At 44.6% G+C, this 19,421-nt stretch overlaps 1 protein-coding gene across 50 annotated transcripts in view; it reads left to right on the top strand.

The window, feature by feature from the left end:
- Positions 1 to 19,421, top strand: part of MADD (MAP kinase activating death domain) — a 56,423-nt gene that overhangs the window by 13,964 nt on the left and 23,038 nt on the right. For 3 of the 50 annotated variants that reach the window (XM_064364908.1, XM_064364915.1, XM_064364933.1), the window contains 14 exons: positions 576 to 679; positions 771 to 961; positions 1,334 to 1,587; positions 1,840 to 1,979; positions 2,823 to 2,924; positions 4,720 to 4,779; positions 5,143 to 5,245; positions 5,627 to 5,813; positions 5,909 to 6,059; positions 6,373 to 6,579; positions 8,302 to 8,355; positions 9,653 to 9,753; positions 11,233 to 11,316; positions 11,634 to 11,792. In XM_064364908.1, coding sequence (XP_064220978.1) covers positions 576 to 679; positions 771 to 961; positions 1,334 to 1,587; positions 1,840 to 1,979; positions 2,823 to 2,924; positions 4,720 to 4,779; positions 5,143 to 5,245; positions 5,627 to 5,813; positions 5,909 to 6,059; positions 6,373 to 6,579; positions 8,302 to 8,355; positions 9,653 to 9,753; positions 11,233 to 11,316; positions 11,634 to 11,792 — 1,897 coding nt within the window. The remainder of the gene's footprint in view (positions 1 to 575; positions 680 to 770; positions 962 to 1,333; positions 1,588 to 1,839; positions 1,980 to 2,822; positions 2,925 to 4,719; positions 4,780 to 5,142; positions 5,246 to 5,626; positions 5,814 to 5,908; positions 6,060 to 6,372; positions 6,580 to 8,301; positions 8,356 to 9,652; positions 9,754 to 11,232; positions 11,317 to 11,633; positions 11,793 to 19,421) is intronic. The other 47 variants (XM_064364920.1, XM_064364912.1, XM_064364939.1 and 44 more) reach the window with 27 other exon arrangements.

Here is a 19,421-nt window from a genome sequence, read left to right as displayed (position 1 = left end):
TCTTGCCCAGGCTGGAGTGCAGTGGTTCAATCTCAGCTCACTGCAGCCTCCGCCTCCTGAGTTCAAGCAATTCTCCTGACTCAACCTCCTGAGTAGCTGGGACTACAGGTGCGTGCCACCACACTCAGCTAATTTTTTGTATTTTTAGTAGAGACAGGGTTTTACTGTGTTAGGCAGGATGGTTTCAATCTCCTGACCTCATGATCTGCCCCCATTGAACTCCCAAAGTGCTGGGATTACAGGTGTGAGCCACCACTCCCAGCTGTGCCCGGCTACTTTTTGTATTTTTAGTAGAGATGGAGTTTTACCGTGTTGGCCAGGCTGGTCTCAAACTCCAGACCTCAGGTGATCCGCCCACCTTAGCCTCCCAGTCCTGGGATTACAGGTGTGAGCTACTGTACCCAGCCCCCATATCAGTCTTTATGCTTTGATTGACTGTTTTTCTTGGTTTCTTATTTGATTTGTTCCCTGGCCTTGAGTTCGGAGTGCTCCCCCTTGTTAGTTTTCCTGGTGCTGATTGCAGGTCTTCTCCCTGTCCCTTTCTGTTATGTTTTTTATGTGCTTCCCTCCTGCAGTGGCAGTGATAGTATGGATTATGACGATTCAAGCTCTTCTTACTCCTCCCTTGGTGACTTTGTCAGTGAAATGATGAAATGTGACATTAATGGTGATACTCCCAGTAAGTGTGCTTGGGGAGATTGGCCAGCCCTGGTCAGGGATTGGGTCCAGGGATGGGGTGGTCTATACCAGCCCCCCTTGGGTTTTGGCAGATGTGGACCCTCTGACGCATGCAGCACTGGGGGATGCCAGCGAGGTGGAGATTGACGAGTTGCAGAACCAGAAGGAAGCAGAAGAACCTGGCCCAGACAGTGAGAACTCTCAGGAAAACCCCCCACTACGCTCCAGCTCCAGTACCACCGCCAGCAGCAGCCCCAGCACTGTTATTCATGGAGCCAACTCTGTAAGTGAGGAGTGATGGATGAGAACCACTCCCTGGGATGTGGGCCTCGTCTATTAGGAAAGCCAGGCTGTAGCAATTAATTCACTTCTTCTCACACAATTTTCTCATCTTCCTTTTCATGGGCCCTAGAGCTTACAGCCTAAGAGACCTAGTTTTGACCCCAAAAGGAGGTCATCAGGCTTTTTTCAGGTTACGCCTGTGATCCCCCTTATATAGTTTGTGGGGATGGAGAACGGCGTGACTCAGAGATCTTTTCCCACACGTTCCTTGGGCTGGAAATCCAACAGGCCTGGCCCAGCCCTGCCAAACTGGGATTACAGGAAGGTGCCATTGGGCAGCAGGTAACCACTTTTAATTTCATGTGGCCTTTAGGAACCTGCTGACTCTACGGAGATGGATGATAAGGCAGCAGTAGGCGTCTCCAAGCCCCTTCCTTCCGTGCCTCCCAGCATTGGCAAGTCGAACGTGGACAGACGTCAGACAGAAATTGGAGAGGGGTCAGTGCGCCGGCGAATCTATGACAATCCATACTTCGAGCCCCAATATGGCTTTCCCCCTGAGGAAGATGAGGATGAGCAGGGGGAAAGTTACACTCCCCGATTCAGCCAACATGTCAATGGCAATCGGTGAGAGCCTGGGGATCCCTTCTAGATGGGTGACTGAAGGACCTCACCTCAGTGGACCCTGGGCAAGGGTTAATCAGAAAGTCTGAGAAGTCTGAATGCTGTCCTGGTCCTGCCATCCCCACAGGGTGGTGTTTTGATCCAGGGGTTTACGAGTTACGGGAAGGGAGCGGCGACTGCAGTGTAGCGTAAGGCCCATACTCCCAAGGTCAGGTACCCATGCGTGGGGCTCATAGGTGCCACTGTGCATTCAAGGGCTCAAAAGCTGCTGCGACCCAACAGCTTGAGACTGGCAAGTGACTCCGATGCAGAGTCAGACTCTCGGGCAAGCTCTCCCAACTCCACCATCTCCAACACCAGCACCGAGGGCTTCGGGGGCATCATGTCTTTTGCCAGTAAGTGCCTTCAGCTCCCACTTTCATTCCTGTGTTCCATTTTCTCTACAGCAGAGCCTTACTATGGCAAATGTTGCTTAGAACTTCAGATGTAGGGCTGGGTTAGCATTAACAAGCCCTAATCCAGTCATCTGGGTGATACCATATAAGGTGTTTTCAAGTGAGGTCAGGAAAGGACAGGTACCGATTAGTCATTGTCATTATGCCTGGACATTTCTTTCTGTTTCAGGTAAGATAGCTGGATAGGCAACTAGAAAATAGGCAGTAAATTCAAAATCACACACTTGTACTTTTATTTGTGGAAATATTCTGGTCAAATTTGATTTCATTATGTACCTGGTATCTTCTTTGCGTCATGAGGGACTCTTCCATGAATATGCTTTGAAATCAATATGAGATTGATATTTGTGCTTAGAGAGTATTTCCAGCAGTGTGGGTGGTATCAGTTAAAGATTGAAGACAGACCACGGACTAGGGGGAGCCAGTGTAGAGGATCCCTGTGATTATGAGTTTCTTCAGCAGCCAAGGAGGGACAGTGCCAGCTTCAGACTAGAAGCCTGTTAACTGCCAGCTTTCATGCTGTGCAGCAGGAGATGAGAGACTTAGATATTATGTGGGGTGGACAGAGAAAGCTGTTACTGAGTTTTGGCTGATCCTGGCAATGGCTCCATTGTTTACCTAGAGTTAGACTTGATCCTTTCTAAGACAGATCAGAGGTGATCTGATCCACCAAACTGGGATTGTGTTTGAGAAGGAGGGAGGTGCCGATGCTGATAGTCATTAGTTTAATGCTTTGATTACTTACTCTGCCAAGTCATTGCTCTCGCACCCTCCCCTTGATAGGCAGCCTCTATCGGAACCACAGTACCAGTTTCAGTCTTTCAAACCTCACACTGCCCACCAAAGGTGCCCGAGAGAAGGCCACGCCCTTCCCCAGTCTGAAAGGTAACTACAGCCTTCCTTTTGCCAAGCCAGGTTTCTCCGGGAGATATTTTGGGCCTGTGGGTTCATGTCAGGAGCCCTGCGTCTGGTGAATCCTTTGACCTGGCTGTCATCCCTCATGTTGCTCCTCATGGCTTTCACTGCACATCCTGGGCTCTGATGGTTGTCGGATGGAAACGTCTTTGTAGCTAGAGAGGTCCCTGTTATGTCATGTAGGTCAGTGGCAACCGTGGGATTACTGCTGCTTCTCGGGAGGACCCTGTCAGGTTACATGATTAACATGGAGTCATCAACCACCCCCAGTCGTCTGCTGGGTTGCCACTGCATGAACTTAGGACAAACTCCATGCCAAGGAGCTAGCCCACCAGAGAATGGTTATGGAGAGCCTGGCATGTTCATAGAGCACAGCCTCTCACCATGACTTCATGTCAACCCAGGGCCTCTGAGTGCACCAGGTAGTATTGGTTAGTTTCTAGGGGCAGTTAAGACCTTATTTGAATTTGGTTTGTGATATCTGACAGTTTTAGGGGATTTTCTAATTTTGATTTTTTTTTTTCTAAGACATAGTGTCACTCCATTACCCAGGCTGGAGTGCAGGGCCGTGATCTTGGCTCACTGCAACTGCTGTCATCCAGGCTCAAGCCATTCACATGCTTCAGCCTCCCATGTAGCTGAGATTACAGGCATGCGCCACCATGCCTGGCTAATTTTTGTATTTTTAGTTGAGACGGGGTTTCACCACGTTTGGCCAGGCTGGTCTTGAACTCCTGACCCTGGGTGATCTGCCCGCCTCTGCCTCCCAAAGTTCCAGGATTACAGGTGTGAGCCGTGGCACCCAGCTTGATTTTGTTTGTTTTTTCTGGATAGTGTGCTGAAATATTTAACTGTGGAAGGAAGTACAATGAGAAGCAACCCCATGTATTCTTTAACTGACCTCTCATTCCCAGTGGATGAGGTTAAAAACGTCAGGTTAGCTGGGTGCAGTAGCTCACACCTGTCATCCTAGCTACTTGGTAGGCTGAGGCAGGAGCTTCACTTGAGCCCAGGAGTTTGAGGTACAGTGAGCTATAATTAGGCCACTGCACTCCCTCCTGGACCACAGAGTGAAACCCCTGTCTGTAAAAAAAAAAAAAAAAGGAAAGAAAATTGCCAGGAGTCTAAGGCATGTTCTTTGGTGGGGATGGGAACATGAGACAGATGGGCAAAGGGACATCAGAGCTGGTAGTGTTAAGGAGCAAACTAGCACTGCCAGGGAATCTGCATGTGGCTGGGTAGGCTAGGGATGGAAGGGTGTCAGTGTCACTGGCCTTCATTTGGTACCTTTGAAGAGAAAATGATTGACACTCTTTCATTGCATGCTGATGCTTTGTTGCATTTGCTGCACTTAACCCCCTCACCCACCTCCCATCCTCATACCCCCACCGCATTCCCCACAACAGCATCTGCAAGATGGTTGCTTCCCTGCGCATACCCTCAGGCCCCTGGCCCCCTGTGCTGGATGTTTTCTGAAAACCAGCGGTCCCTCTTTCATGCATGTGTGTGTTCAGTACCTGAAGGCTCCCTGTGTCATTTACCTGCCCCTGGCTTTGAGAGGCCACAGTCTTAAGAATGGTCTTTTCTTAGAGCCTTGGTTGTCTTCTGATCACTTGGCTTCCAGCTCTGAGGTGTCAAGAACCAAGGTTATGTGCATTCCTCCAGCTTTGGGAGAATGCTCTGATATCTGGCTTACTGCTCCTCGGAGGGGTAGAGGGGTTGCGGTATTGTGGTGCACCTACTAATTGTGTATTTTGTGTCCCAGTATTTGGGCTAAATACTCTAATGGAGATTGTTACTGAAGCCGGCCCCGGGAGTGGTGAAGGTGGGTCTTGCCTGTGAGCTGTGCATGATCTTTTTTTTTTTCTCTAGCATCTTCTGTGTCTGCCCAAGGGCCATCCTCCTCATGGAGCAAGCAGTGTCACATGAGTGACCTACTTGCCCCGTCCCCCGTGACGCCCATGCTTGCCCATGGGGCGTGCTGCTGGTGCATGTGGAGTGGCCTGAGTCTCCATCCCCACCTCCTCCACATTGCCATGGCTGGTTTCTACCTACGTGTGATGGCCTTGGTACCACCCTCATCCAGCCCTTCTGAGGAGCGGGTGTGGAACATGGCTACTCAGGGATGTGCTAGCATGAGCTCCTGAGCTAAATAGTGATGTGTCTCATTCTTGCCTCCCCACCACAGGAAACAGGAGGGCGTTAGTGGATCAGAAGTCGTCTGTCATTAAACACAGCCCAACAGTGAAAAGAGAACCTCCATCACCCCAGGGGCGATCCAGCAATTCTAGGTAATAAACGGCAGAGCTCTTTTAAAAGTTCTCAGGTAGAGGTGGGTGGTTCCTTTACAGACCCTTAGGGATGCTCAAGAGTGGAGAGGAGCTCTCAGTGTGGTAGATGTAATCAATTTCTTGGCAGCACTTCTCATTCTGACTCGATCCCCATGCAACAGTGACAGCTGACGGTTGTCAGTTGAGGGGGGTGAATCAGCAGTGGTGGGTGTTTGGATAGATCAGATTCTCTGGAGAGGTGGAGAATGTGGTGGACTTGGACATTCAGAGATGTGGCTTTGTGTTTTACCCCTGGAGGCAGACGTTTAGTTTGGGTGAAAGTGGGGGGGTCTCCTCTGCAAAGGAGCTAATGACCACAGAAGCGATGTGTGGACCCTGTAGTGAGAACCAGCAGTTTCTGAAGGAGGTGGTGCACAGCGTGCTGGACGGCCAGGGAGTTGGCTGGCTCAACATGAAAAAGGTGCGCCGGCTGCTGGAGAGTGAGCAGCTGCGAGTCTTTGTCCTGAGCAAGCTGAACCGCACGGTGCAGTCAGAGGACGATGCCCGGCAGGACATCATCCCGGATGTGGTCAGTGTTGAGGGCAGGGAGTTGGAGTAACTGGGGAGAGGGATGTGAACACCAAAGGCAATTTGCCAATGCCAGCCCCTGGGTTACTGTTGTAGGAGATCAGTCGAAAGGTGTACAAGGGAATGTTAGACCTCCTCAAGTGCACGGTCCTCAGCCTGGAGCAGTCCTATGCCCATGCGGGTCTGGGTGGCATGGCCAGCATCTTTGGGCTTCTGGAGATCGCCCAGACCCACTACTATAGTAAAGGTAGGGATCGTACCTGCTGGGCACCACGCCATCCCCAACTCTCCCACTTGTCTCCTGAAGAGAAAATCTATTTGTCCCCAGCACAAGTTTCCCAGTGCCACGCTGCTTCCCATCAGGCTTTGGGATTTCATTTTCTAGTGCATGTTTATATGTAGTGGGTGTTTTTTGCTACTAAAACTAAGACGTCAGCTCATCTTTCCTTGAACTTCTTCCATTCCACATCCTCCTGTACACTGGCTCCTCCCACCTCATATCCATACCTTGATTCCTACTCACTACCTCTTTTGACCTCTTGATTTTTTTTTTCCCTCAGAACCAGACAAGCGGAAGAGAAGTCCAACAGAAAGTGTAAATACCTCAGTTGGCAAGGATCCTGGCCTAGCTGGGCGGGGGGACCCAAAGGCTATGGCACAGCTGAGAGTTCCCCAGCTGGGACCTCGGGCACCCAGTGCCACAGGAAAGGGTCCTAAGGAACTGGACACCAGAAGTTTAAAGGAAGAAAATTTTATAGCATCTATTGGTATGTATCCATGTGCTTGGTGCGGCGAAGGGGTCCTGGCTGCTTAAATATCCCTCTATCCTCAGTTCATCCAGAATCCCACCTTTCTCTTCCCCATGCTTTGCTTCCTAGAGAGGGAAGGGCCTCTGTCCATTTCTAGTGGTGTTTCTTCGTACTTTTCTAGTTCTTCTTCTTCATCCACCACCACCCCCTGCACCGTATCTTAGAAGAATGGAAGTTTTGTTTAGAAGGCCCAGTGAGGCTTCCTGCAGGGGGTCTGAGCTGTACTCCTGGCTGCTCTTTTTATTTACATCTGCATTTCTTCACATAGTGGGGAGAATTCCTGGACGTGTTCAGGAAGTTTACAGATGCATCTTTGGGCTATACAATTATAACATTTGTGTCCCTGAAGCCAGTGTCCTCCCATTCCAGCTGTTGTACTGCCTTGGAATGTGCTCCTCTGGGGCAAGTCTGGCAACCCCATTTCCCTAGGTTCTGGATCTTTGAGATATCAGTTTCCGAGTCAGTTCTTCTTGAAACCCTCCCTCACTGGACTTGATTAAAATCTTGTGTAAATTCGGTGTTTCTCCAGTGCCTTAGTGAGCTTTCTGGGCATCACCTCTGTTTGACTCACTCCCTGCTTGACCTTGAGTCTTCGAGGTTGGATCTTTCCTTCTTTTTCTGGTTTTAAGTCCCTAGGCACTCTGCTTCCAGCTGATGTCTCTTTTCTGTGGCCATTAGCAGTTGCCTTATGCTCCCTTAACTAGCAACATGGAACCAGATTCCTTTTTAGGGGAACTACACTTCGCTAGCCAGCAGAATATTATTCTAGTAGCAGTCAACTCCTGGCTTTCTCCTGCCTCATATAATATTTTAGAAAAAGTATGGACCTGCCAGTCTGGAGGTCTGGAGTTTCAGTCCCATATCTACCTCCAACTAGGAATGCAACTTTGGGCAAAAAACTTCCCCTCTCAGGGTCTCTGTCTCTTCATCTGGGAAAAGCGGAGATCATACTAAGTACACTCTGAAGTTCCTTCCAGGAAAATAATTGCTGTGGTTGCCATTCTGTCTGCTTTCCCCTATGAAGATGCTGGTCTTGACCATTTTATGTTCTCTGTTACCTCAACTAGAGGCATTTCTCCAGATCACTGGTTGCAGGGCAGGCACTGGCTCTGGGGGTGAGTTGGTTTCTTGAGGAGCAATGAGGAGGGATGCTAACTGCCTGCATGAATTGGCCTCTGTCCAGTCCAGTGAATCAGACAGATTGGTGTTTGTGCTTCTGAAACTCTGGCTGCTTGAGGTGTTCATCTCTCTCATCCGGAATCTATAAAAATTGCCCTTCCCCAGCTCATTTGGCAGAGAGAGCATGGTATGGTGGGAGTTTAAATGGATCCTAAGTTACATGATCTTGATGAAGTGCTCCAGCCTCTTTAGGGCCAGTTTCCTCATGCAAAAATGAAGGAGCTTTGTTGAGGGCCCTTCCAGCTCTAACATTCTGTAGGGTTTTTACTGCCACATTGGGGTTGGAATTAGAAATTTGGACTCTGTAGTTCATGAGTTTGGGTGGAGAGTTAGCTCTCTTGATTCTTGCCCCTTGTTCCTATGAAGATATCTTTGTATCTCTTGGTTGGTAATCCGGTACCTGAGACTGAATCGACTTGGGTGGGTGGGTTTCCATTTCGTCTGTCTGACCAGCCTCTGACTTTCTGTCTTTCTCTCCTGCTTGCATTGCATCTGGGGTAGAATTGTGGAACAAGCACCAGGAAGTGAAAAAGCAAAAAGCTTTGGAAAAACAGAGTAAGGAACAAATGCCCCTTCCTGTTCCCAAGTCTTCCATACCTGCCAACTCCCCAGGCCCAGTTGGGGCAGGCTCTCTTTGTCAGCCCCACCCAAATTTGCTCTTAGCGGGTGTTTGGAATGGCAGCAGGTAGGTAGCATGTGACTCCTAGGCGTGTGGCATGGAGGCCGCTTCTTTCCCCCTCCCTCGTGGCAATCAGGCTATAACCAGGTGTCTGCTGCTTACAACTCCCCAGAACTTGGTTCTCTGTTGCTTCAGAGTTGGTGGGGAGGACATTTGCCTATTTTAGTGGCCCCCATTGGCTGATATCTCCCTCACCTGTTAGAAGGCCTGTGGGCACAGTTGGCAGAGATGGTTGCTGTCCCTCCATGTTGAGTCTGTAGCTGCCCAACTCTCTGGTGGCTTGCCTAGGCACGCTTTCTTGCTTTCTGTCATTCTGTCCTTCTGCCATACCATTGTGGGTGGGTGGGGGAAAAGAGGGGTGGTTTTTATCTCAAATGTAGAAGTTGTAGGATGGGGATAGGCAGTGCCTACCAAAACAGCTGTTTTTTCTTATCTCATCAGGCCCAGCCTTTTCTAGCTCCTTTAGACACATTTGTTTGGGAAGCATTAAGTGACCTGGGAAACAGTAAATGGTCTCAGGTACCAGTGAAGCTCAGACTCTGAGTGCTGTGGAATGTGGTTTAGATATTTGTTTGTGGAGCTTTTCTTTTCTTTTCTTTTCTTTTTTTTTTGAGATAGAGTCTTGCTCTGTTGCCCAGGCTGGAGTGCAGTGGCGCAATCTCGTCTTACTGCAACCTCTGCCTCTAGTGCTCAGGCAATTCTCCTGCCTCAGCCTCTCAAGTAGCTGGGATTACAGGCATGCACCACCACGCCCAGCTAATTTTTGTATTTTTTGGTAGAGACAGGGTTTCATCATGTTGGCCAGGCTGGTCTCAAACTCCTGACCTCAGGTGATCCACCTGCCTTGGCCTTCCAAAGTGCTGGGATTATAGGCATGAGGTACTGCACCCGGCCTTGTGAAACTTTTCTGTTTTAAGATGATTTGCTCAGAATTTTCTCAAGTTGAGAAGATGGATGCAGAACTCATTGAGACCAGTTCTAATTTGTCCTACTTGGTTCTTAAGGCATCTAGGGACCTCTTTTTCCAGTGGGTCTTGAATGGGGGGTAGTCTTTGGAAGGTGACTGGAATGGGCTGACCAAGTCTGGGACTAGCCCATGCTGCTGTCCCACCCCCTTTACCAGCCTGCCCCCAGCCTTTGTGTACTGAGTAACAGATGTCTTCCCCTACTCAGGGCCTGAAGTAATCAAACCTGTCTTTGACCTTGGTGAGACAGAGGAGAAAAAGTCCCAGATCAGCGCAGACAGCGGCGTGAGCCTGACGTCTAGTTCCCAGGTTTGTGACAACCTTGTTGAAAATTGCAAGGATTAAATACGCTATCTCAGAATACTTCTTTAAATTAAAAAAGTGGCCAGATGGCTGGGTGCGGTGGCTCATGCCTGTAATCCTAGCACTTTGGGAGGCCGAGGTGGGTGGATCACCTGAGGTCGGGAGTTTGAGACTAGCCTGACCAACATGGTAAAACCCTGTCTCTACTAAAAATACAAAATTATCCAGGTGTGGTGGTGCATGCCTGTAATCCCAGCTACTCAGGAGGCTGAGGCAGGAGAAATGCTTGAACCTGGGAGATGGAGGTCACGGTGAGCCGAGATTGCATCATTGCACTCCAGCCTGGGCAACAAGAGTGAAACTCCATCTCAAAAATTAAAAAAAAAAAAGGCCCCTAGAGGAGGCTAACACCTGTAATCCCAGCACTTTGGGAGACTGAGGCAGGTGGATCACTTGAGGTCAGGAGTAGGAGTTTGAGACCAGCCTGGCCAACATGGTGAAACCCATCTCGCCTGAAGATATAAAAATTAGCTGGGCATAGTGGCACATGCCTGTAATCTCAGCTACTTGGGAGTCTGAGGCAGGAGAATTGCTTGAACCTAGGAGGCAGAGGTTGCAGTGAGCTGAGATCATGCCACTGCACTCCAGCCTGTGCCAGAATGGGACTCCATCTCAAAAAGAAAAAAAAAAAAAATGAAACAACCTCAAAACAACATAAATATCTAACGATAAGTGGATTACTAAATAAGTATAACAGATCCATGTAATGCAATGTTAGTATCCATTAAAGACTATGTTTTCAAAAATTTAGTGACATGGGAAAATGTTTAACAAAGCTACATATAGTGTGATTCTAATTTTATTTTTAAAATGTATTTCAAAAAACTGAAAAGAAATATTACTAAAAACAGTGCTTAAGGTAGGTGGTAGATTTACAGCTTGTTCTTATTTCCTTATTCTTCATGTATTTTCTGCAGTGAGCATGTACTTCTTTAATGCATTGTTTTTTGTTTTGTTTTTCTGAGACATAGTCTCACTCTTTTGCTTGGACTGGAGAGCAGTGGTGCGATCTCAGCTCACTGTAGTCTCAACCTCCTGGGCTCAAGTGATGCTCCCACCTCAACCTCTTGAGTGGCTGGAACTGCAGTTGCCCACCAACATGCCTGGCTAAATTTGTGTATTTTTTGTAGAGACGGGGTTTCGCCATGTTGCCCAGGTTGGTCTCCAATTTCTGGGCTTAAGTGATCCTCTCACCACAGCCTCCCAAAGTGCTAGGACTACAGGCATGAGCCACTGCACCCAGCCTATTCTTTTTTTATCATATAAGTTGCACATATTTTATATTCTGGAAAAAAGTTGCTCGTCACTTCTCTAAGGATGATGACAGAAGGGTGGGGATGGGGAGAAAGAAAAAGGTACAGTATTTCTGTGGGAAACTGAGAGGAGATTGGACACCTCCCCTAATGTCCCTGTGTCTTGTTTCAGAGGACCGATCAAGACTCTGTCATCAGCGTGAGTCCAGCTGTTATGATCCGCAGCTCAAGTCAGGATTCTGAAGTTAGCACCGTGGTAGGGGAACACCACACTGGCATCTTGGTGGGTGGGATGTGGACTTCTTCTTTGGAAAAGGGGGCTGCTTTCTCTTTGGAGGCTGTTCTGAGTCTCAGGTCAGCATGGTTCTCATGGTGGAGATGTTTACCATCATAGGTGTGTGTACACAAGATTTCACCCAGAGCTTCTCATCTTATAAAGAAGGTACTTCCAGAGGCTATTTGACACACCTTTGAAATTTAATACTTTTTTATGGTGGCAGGGAGCTCTAACAGCTTGGCATTTCTGGGGCCCATCCCTGGGGAATATCTCTTACTATGTTTTTTCCTTTCCAGGTGAGTAATAGTTCTGGAGAGACCCTTGGAGCTGACAGTGACTTGAGCAGCAATGCAGGTGATGGACCAGGTGGCGAGGGCAGTGTTCACCTAGCAAGCTCTCGGGGCACTTTGTCTGATAGTGAAATTGAGACCAACTCTGCCACAAGCACCATCTTTGTAAGCTTTGTTTACTAACAAAAGAGAACATTTCTTTAATGGACATGGGAAGCAGGCTAGAAAAGAATGAAAGTTAAGAGACAAGGAGGTAGAGGTTAAATAAGGAAGAGAAAATCCTCATATATTTGGCTTTAAGGAAAACATTTCTTAAGGTTTTTTCAGAGTCATTTGACTGACAATCTGGGGGTTTTAGAACCTTCTCCTGAATCATTGATGAGTTAGGCTTCCTGCCCAATCAGATAAGGGCTTTGAATCCTAGGTAGTATTAACCCCCAGGTTTAACACAGGCCGAGGGACAATTACAGCTCTCATTTAGTCTCAGTCTGCATATTTCTGTGGACTACTCCAGTTTTATTTTGGTCACTGTGCTATATAACACCTTAAAATAGCATTTTATTTTAGTATATTACTAACAGTTATTTGAAATTTTCATTCCTTAATAAACATTCATGAAGTGATATACTAAGTGCCAAATTTTGCATTAAAGAAACAGGGATGAAAAAGGCATGGTTTCTACTTAAGTTTGCGATTCACTATATTGCTGTGAGTAGTCTCCTACTAGGTGAGGGGAACAATGCCTTAGGAAAAAAGAACTTCCCTAGATCACACAGTAAGCCCATGATCGGCTGGAAGGAGAGAAATTGTTTTTAGTCCTTGCTTTAGATATCCAGCTTTTTCCCCCACCCCCGAGATGTAGTCTCTCACTGTCATCTGGGCTGGAATGCAGTGGGCATGCCACCATGCCCAGCTAACTTTTTGTATTTTTTTAGTAGAGACAGGATTTTACTAAGTTGTCCGGGATGGTTTCAAACTCCTGACCTCGTGATCTGCCTTCCTCTGCCTCCCAAAGTGCTGGGATTATGACTGCGCCCAGCCTGTTTTTTTGTTTGTTTTTTGTTTTTGACAAGATCTTGCTCTGTTGCCCAGGCTGAAGTGTAGTGGTGCAATCACTGCTCACTGCAGCCTTGACCTGTCAGGCTCAAGTGATCCTCCCACCTCAGCCACCTGAGTAGCTGGGACTATAGGCATACACCACCATGCCTGGCTAATTTATTAGTTTTTTGTAGAGATGGTGTTGTCCAGGCTGGTCTCAAACTCCTGGGTTTAAGTGAGCCTCCCGCCTTGGCCTCTCAAAGTGGCATGAGCCACTGTGCCCAGCCTCTGCTTTTTAATATATATGTGCCTCTATGGGCTCTGTTAAAACACTGATACACTTGCCACTTTGTTAGATGTTCTCTGCAAGAGCTGCTAGGTCCTTATCTTTGGCCTATGGGGAGAAAGGAAGAGAAAATTTAAATGAAACCAACTGTTTAACACTGGTTATCATTCCCACCCACAGAGCCTTCTGTATGTGTGTTTTAATAGAGCCAATGACCTCCCAGAATGAAGATTGGGAATAGGATCGGTAGGCTACTCAAGTTAATGGGCCTTAACTCTCTCTGAGTCTGAACAGACTGGTTGGTTAATTGAGTGATTGATGGACTTTTCTTTTGTGCTTATAGTTTATTAGTGGTTTTCAGTAATGTTTTCTTTTCAAACTAGTTCAACCTTTACCTCCAAAACTAACCGTGCATCATAAAACTTAAGTTGGCAACAGGTCTAGCCTGCTATACTTCCCATTTACCTTTAGATGCTTTTCAAGCCAATAAGGGTGAAATTTGTGATGGAAGGAGCCAGAGTAAAAGGAAAATTACTTCCCTTCACTTAGAAGAAAATCCTCCACCTTGAACATGTTCTGACTTTTCACTGTAAGACATCTCATTGTTTGCTTGCACTATTCAGCCCCATAACTATGGGGCTGATAGCAACCATCAGTTTCTCATAAACAAAGAGCGTGGAAGCAGCAGTGAGAACTGTCTACAGCAGTTTGGCTTCAAGGCCTTTGTAGAGGCCCATTATTTTAAAACTTCAGTTAGCCATTTGTATATCTTCTTTTGAGAGCTATTCAGCTTATTTGCCCCTTTTTAAAATCAGATTATTTGTGTTTTTTTACTGTTGAGTTTTTTCTTTCTTGTATTTTCTGGATATTAATCCTTTCTCAGATGAATAGTTTGCAGATACTTTCTCCCATTCTGCAGACTGTCTCTTCATTCAATTCATTGTGTCCTTGGTTGTACAGAAGCTTTTTAGTTTAATATAATCCTGTTTGTCTACTTTTGCTTTTGTTATCTGTGCTTTTGAGGTCTTCATGAATTTTTTGCCCAGACCAATGTCCTGAAGCATTTCTGCTCTGTTTTCTTCTAGTAGTTTTATAGTTTCGGGTCTTACACTTAAGTATTTAATCCATTTTGGGTTGATTTTTGTATATGATGAGAACTAGGGATCTAGTTCTATTTTATTTTTCCACATAATGGATATCAGGTTTTCCCAGCACCGTTTATTGAAGAGACTGTCCCTACCCCCAGTGAATATTCTTGGTGCCTTTGTCAAAAAACGATTGGCTATAAATATATGGATTTCCTTCTGGGTTCTCTATTCTGTTCTATTGGTCTATGGGTCTGTTTTTTATGCCAGTAGCATGCAGTTATGGTTATGATAGCTTTGTCTTAAATTTTGAAGTCTAGTAGCGTGATACCTTTTTGCTCAGGATTGTTTTGGCTCTCTGGGGTCTTTTGTAGTTCCATATGAATTTTAGGATTGTTTTTTCTATTTCTGTGAAGAATACCATCGGTATTTTGGTAGGGATTGCATTGAATCTAGATCATTTTTGGTAATATGGGCATTTTCACAATATTCTTCCAATCCATGAACATGGGATCTTTCCATTTTTTCCCTAAACTCTCTTACATCAGTGTTTTCTATTTTTCCTCATAGAGATCTTTTACCTCCTTGGTTGAATTTATTCTTAGGGTATTAATTTGTGGCTATTGTAAATGAGATTGCCTTCTTGATTTCTTTTTCTGCTATTTTATTGTTGGTATATAGATACACTACTGATTTTTATATGTTGATTTTCTAGTGTTGCTTTTAGGACTTTTTTTTTTCTTTTTTTTTTTTTGGGAGAAGAACCAGGCTGGAGTAGTCCAGTGGCACAATCTTGGCTCATGGCAACCTCCACCTCCTGGGCTCACACAGCCCTTCCATCTCAGCCTCCCAAGTAGCTGGGACTACAGGCATGCGCCACCATGCCCAGCTGATTTTTTTGTATTCTTTGTAGAGACAAGATGTTGCCATGTTGCCCAGGCTGGTCTCAAACTCCCGGGCTCAAGCAATCCACCTTCCTTTGCCTCCCAAAGTGCTGGGATTAACAGGTGTGAACCACAACACCCAGCCTGCTTTTAGGGACAGTTTGACTTTTTCCTGTCCAATTTGGATGCCATTTATTTTTTTCTCTTGCCTAATTGCTCTGATTAGCACTTCTAGTTTAATAAAAGTAATGGAAGTAGACATCCTTGTCTTGTTACAAATCTTAGAGGAAAAGCTTTCATCTTTTCCCCATTCAGTATGATGTTGGTTGTGGGTTTGTCATATATGACCTTGTTTTGAGGTGTGTTCCCTTTGTATCTAACTTTTTGAGAGCTTTTGTCATGAAGGGATGTTGACTTTTATCAAATACTTTTGTATTTGGTATTAGTTCTTTAAATGTTTTTAGAATTCTGCATTGAAGCTATTGGGTCCTGGCTTTTCTTTTTTTGTTGTTTTTTGTTTTTGTTTTGTTTTGTTTTTCTGAGACAGAGTCTTGCTCTGTCGCCCAGGCTGGAGTGCAATGGCACGATCTCGGCTCACTGCAACCTCCACCTCCCGGGTTCAAGTGATTCTCCTACCTCAGCCTCCTGAGTAGCTGGAACTACAAGTGCGTGCCATCACACCCAGCTAATTTTTATATTTTTCATAGAGATGGAGTTTCACCATGTTAGCAAGGATGGTCTTGATCTCCTGATCTTGTGATCTGCCCACCTCAGCCTCCCAAAGTGCTGGGATTACAGGAGTGAGCCACCACACCTAGTCTTTCTTTTTTGTTTTGTTTTTTTTTTTTGGGATGGAGTCTTGCTCTGTTGCCCAGGCTGGAATGCAGTGTCATGATCTTGGCTCACTGCTACCTCCACCTCCCAGGGTCAAGTGATTCTCCTGCCTCAGCCTCCCGAGTAGCTGGGATTACAGGTGCCCGCTACCACGCCTGACTAATTTTTGCATTTTTAGTAGAGATGAGGTTTCACCATGTTGGCCACGCTGGTCTCAAACTCCTGGCCTCAAGTGATCCGCCTACCTCAGCCTCCCAAAGTGCTGGGATTACAGGTGTAAGCCACCCTACCCTGTGATGGGAAGCTTTTTATTACAGATTGAGTCTCATTACTTGTAACTGGTCTGTTCAGGTTTTCTGTTTCTTGGTTAAATCTTGGTAGATTGTATATGTCTAAGAATGTATCCATTTCTACTTTATTGGCATATAGTTATCATAGTCTCTAATGATTTTTTGTTTTTCTGTGATGTCAGTTTTAATGTTTCCTTTTTTTTGTTTTTGGTGTTTTCTTGGCAGGGGTCTTTTCACTCTCTCTCTCTCTCTCTCTTTTTTTTTTTGTTAGTCTAGCTAATGGTTTGTGGATTTTGTTTATCTTTCCAAAAATGAACCTCTCATTTTGTTGATTATTTCTTTCTTTCTTTATTTTGAGATGGAGTCTTGCTCTGTTGCCCAGGCTGGAATGCAGTGTCATGATCTTGGCTCACTGCTACCTCCACCTCCCAGGTTCAAGCAATTCTTCTGCCTCAGCCTCCCATCTTGAGTAGCTGGGATTACAGACATATGCCACCACACCCAGCTAATTTTTTTTTTTGTAGAGATGGGTTTTTACCATGTTGGCCAGGCTCAAACTCCTGGCCTCAGGTGATCCGCCTGTCTCGGCCTCCTTTGAGTTCTGGGATTACAGGCGTGAGTCACCATGCCCGGCCTATTTCTTTTTTTAGTCTCAATTTTATTTCTGCTCTGATCTTTATCATTTCTTCTACTAATTTTGGGTTTGGTTTGTTCTTGCTTTCACAGTTATTTGAGATGCATTATTAAGTTAATTTGAAATCTTTCTACTTTTTTGATGTAGGCATTTATTGCTCTAAGCTTCATTCTAAATACTGCTTTTGCTGTATCCCATAGGTTTTGGTATGCTGTGTTTTTATTTACATTTGTGTGAAGAAATTTCTAAATTTTCTTCTTAATTTCTTTGTTGACCCATTGGTCACTCAGGAGCATATTGTTTAATTTCCATGTATTTGTATGATTTTAAAGGTTTTTTGTTATTTATTTCTAATTTTCAGACCACAGTGTTCCCTTGTGGTCTGAAAAGATACTTGATATGATTTCAGTTTTCTTAAATTTGTTGTTACTTCTTTTGTGGCCTGAAATGTGGTCGGTCCTAGAGAATGTTCTGGATGTTGATGAAAAGAATGTGTATTCTGCAGCTGTTAGATGAAATGTTCTGTAAATGTCTGTTAGGTCCATTTGTCTAAAATGCAATCTAAATCTAAAATGCAGTTTAAATCCAATGTTTCTGTGTTAATTTTCTGTCTAGATGATCTGTCCAATGCTGAGAGTGGGGTGAAGTCCCCAACTGTTACTGTATTGGAGTTCTCCCTTTATTTAGATGTAATAATATTTGCTTTATATAGGTATTGGGTGTTGAATGCATATATATTTGTAATTGTTAAATCCTCTTGCTGAAGTGATCCCTTTGTTACTAAATAATTACCTTCTTTGTCTCTTTTTAGTTTTTGACGTAAAGTCTGTTTTGTCTGATAAAATTATAGCTACTCTTGCTTGCTTTTGGTTTCCATTTGTGTGAAATATCTTTCTTCATCCCTTCACTTTCAGTCTGTATGTGTCTTTACTAGTGAAATGAGTTTCTTGTAGGCAACATATAGTTAGGTCAAGTGTTTGTTGTTGTTTTTGATACATTCAGTTAGTCTACCTATTTAAATGAGGGAATTTAATCTATTTACATTCAAGGTTGTTATTGATAGGTATGGACTTATCCCTGTTTTGTTAATTGTTTTATGATCATTTTGTATGTTCTTTCTTTCTCGCTTATTTATCATTATGACTTGGTGGTTTTCTGTAGAGATAAGGTTTGATTCTTTTGTTTTTCTCCTTTGCGTATCTGTTCTACCAGTGGGTTTAAGACTTTTATGGGCTGGGCATGGTGGCTTACACCTGTAATCCCAGCACTTTTGGAGGCTGAGGTGGGCAGATCATGAGGTTAAGAGATTGAGACCATTCTGGCCAACATGGTGAAACCTGTCTCTACTAAAAATACAAAAATTACCTGGGCGTGGTGGTGTGCACCTGTAGTCCCAGCTACTCGGGAGGCTGAGGGAGGAGAATTGCTTGAACCCAGGAGGTGGAGGTTGCGGTGAGCCGAGATCCTGCCATTGCACTCCAGCCTGGCAACAGAGTGAGACTCTGTCTCAAAAATAAAAAACTTTTGTGTATCTTCATGATAGTAATTATCATCTTTTTCTTTCCAGATGTGGGACTCCCTTGAGCATTTCTTGTAGGGCCAGTCTAGAGGTGATGACTCCCTTACTCTTTTTCTTGTCAGGGACAGATTTAATTTATCCTTCATTTCTGAAGCACAGTTTTGCTGGGTGTAGTATTCTTGGCTGAAAATCTTTTTCTTTCAGCACTCTGAATATATCATCCCCTTCTCTGCTGGCCTATAAAGTTTCTGCAGAGAAATCTGTCAGTTTAATAGGGATTCCCTTAAATGTGACTTAATACTTTTATCTTGCTGTTTTCAGAATTCTCTCTTTGACTTTTGACAATTCGACTGTAATGTACCTTGAAGGGGACTTTTTTGGGTTGAATCTATTTGGAGACTTTTGAGCTTCCTAGATCTGGATGTTTATATCTCTCCCCAGACTAGGGAATTTTTCAGCTATTATTTCATTAAATAGGTTTTCTATGTCTTTCCCCTTTTCCCTTTGAAAATCCAATAATATGAACATTTGTTTACTTAATGGTATCCCCTAAGTGTTGTAGACTTTATTCACTCTTTTTCATCTTATTTGTATTTTTCCCCTTGAGTAACTTCAAATGACTTATCTTTAAATGTAGAGTCATTCTTCTGCTTGATCAGATCTACTGTTGTAGTTCTCTATTATATTTCTTAAACTTCATTGAATTATTCAACTGCAAGATTTTTGTTTGGTTCTTTTTTATGATTTTTATCTTTTTGTTGAGTTTCTAATTCATATCATAAATTGTTATTCTGATTTTGTTGAATCATTGATCTGTATTTTCTTGTATTTCATTGCATTTCCTTAAGATTATTATTTTGAATTTATTTTCTGGCAGTTAATTGATTTCCTTTTCATTGGGATCTATTACCAAAGAGTTATTATGTTCCTTTGGTGGAATCATATGTCCTTTTTTTTTTTTTTCATGTTTCTTATGTCTCTGTGTTGATATCCACACATCTGGCAGAACAGTCACTTCTTCCAAACTTTCTGGAGTGGCTTTCATAGAGAAAGACTTTCACGTGCAGTTGGGTTTTAGTGTACCAGTTGGGAAGTGTATGCTGACTCTGTTTTTGCATAGATGCAGTGGTATATTTTCTGTGTAGCTTCTTCAGCTGCATTTAACATGAGCAATAACTGCAGGTGCCTCAGAGTCCTAGACTACAGAAGTGTGGTATTGGCAGT

Source organism: Aotus nancymaae, unplaced genomic scaffold, assembly GCF_030222135.1.
Source record: "Aotus nancymaae isolate 86718 unplaced genomic scaffold, 86718_ANA_hifiasm-v0.15.2.pri h1tg000059l, whole genome shotgun sequence".
NCBI lineage: Eukaryota > Metazoa > Chordata > Mammalia > Primates > Aotidae > Aotus > Aotus nancymaae.
The sequence above is the reverse complement of the archived record's forward strand: the minus strand, read 5'-3'. Positions and strand labels throughout refer to the sequence as shown.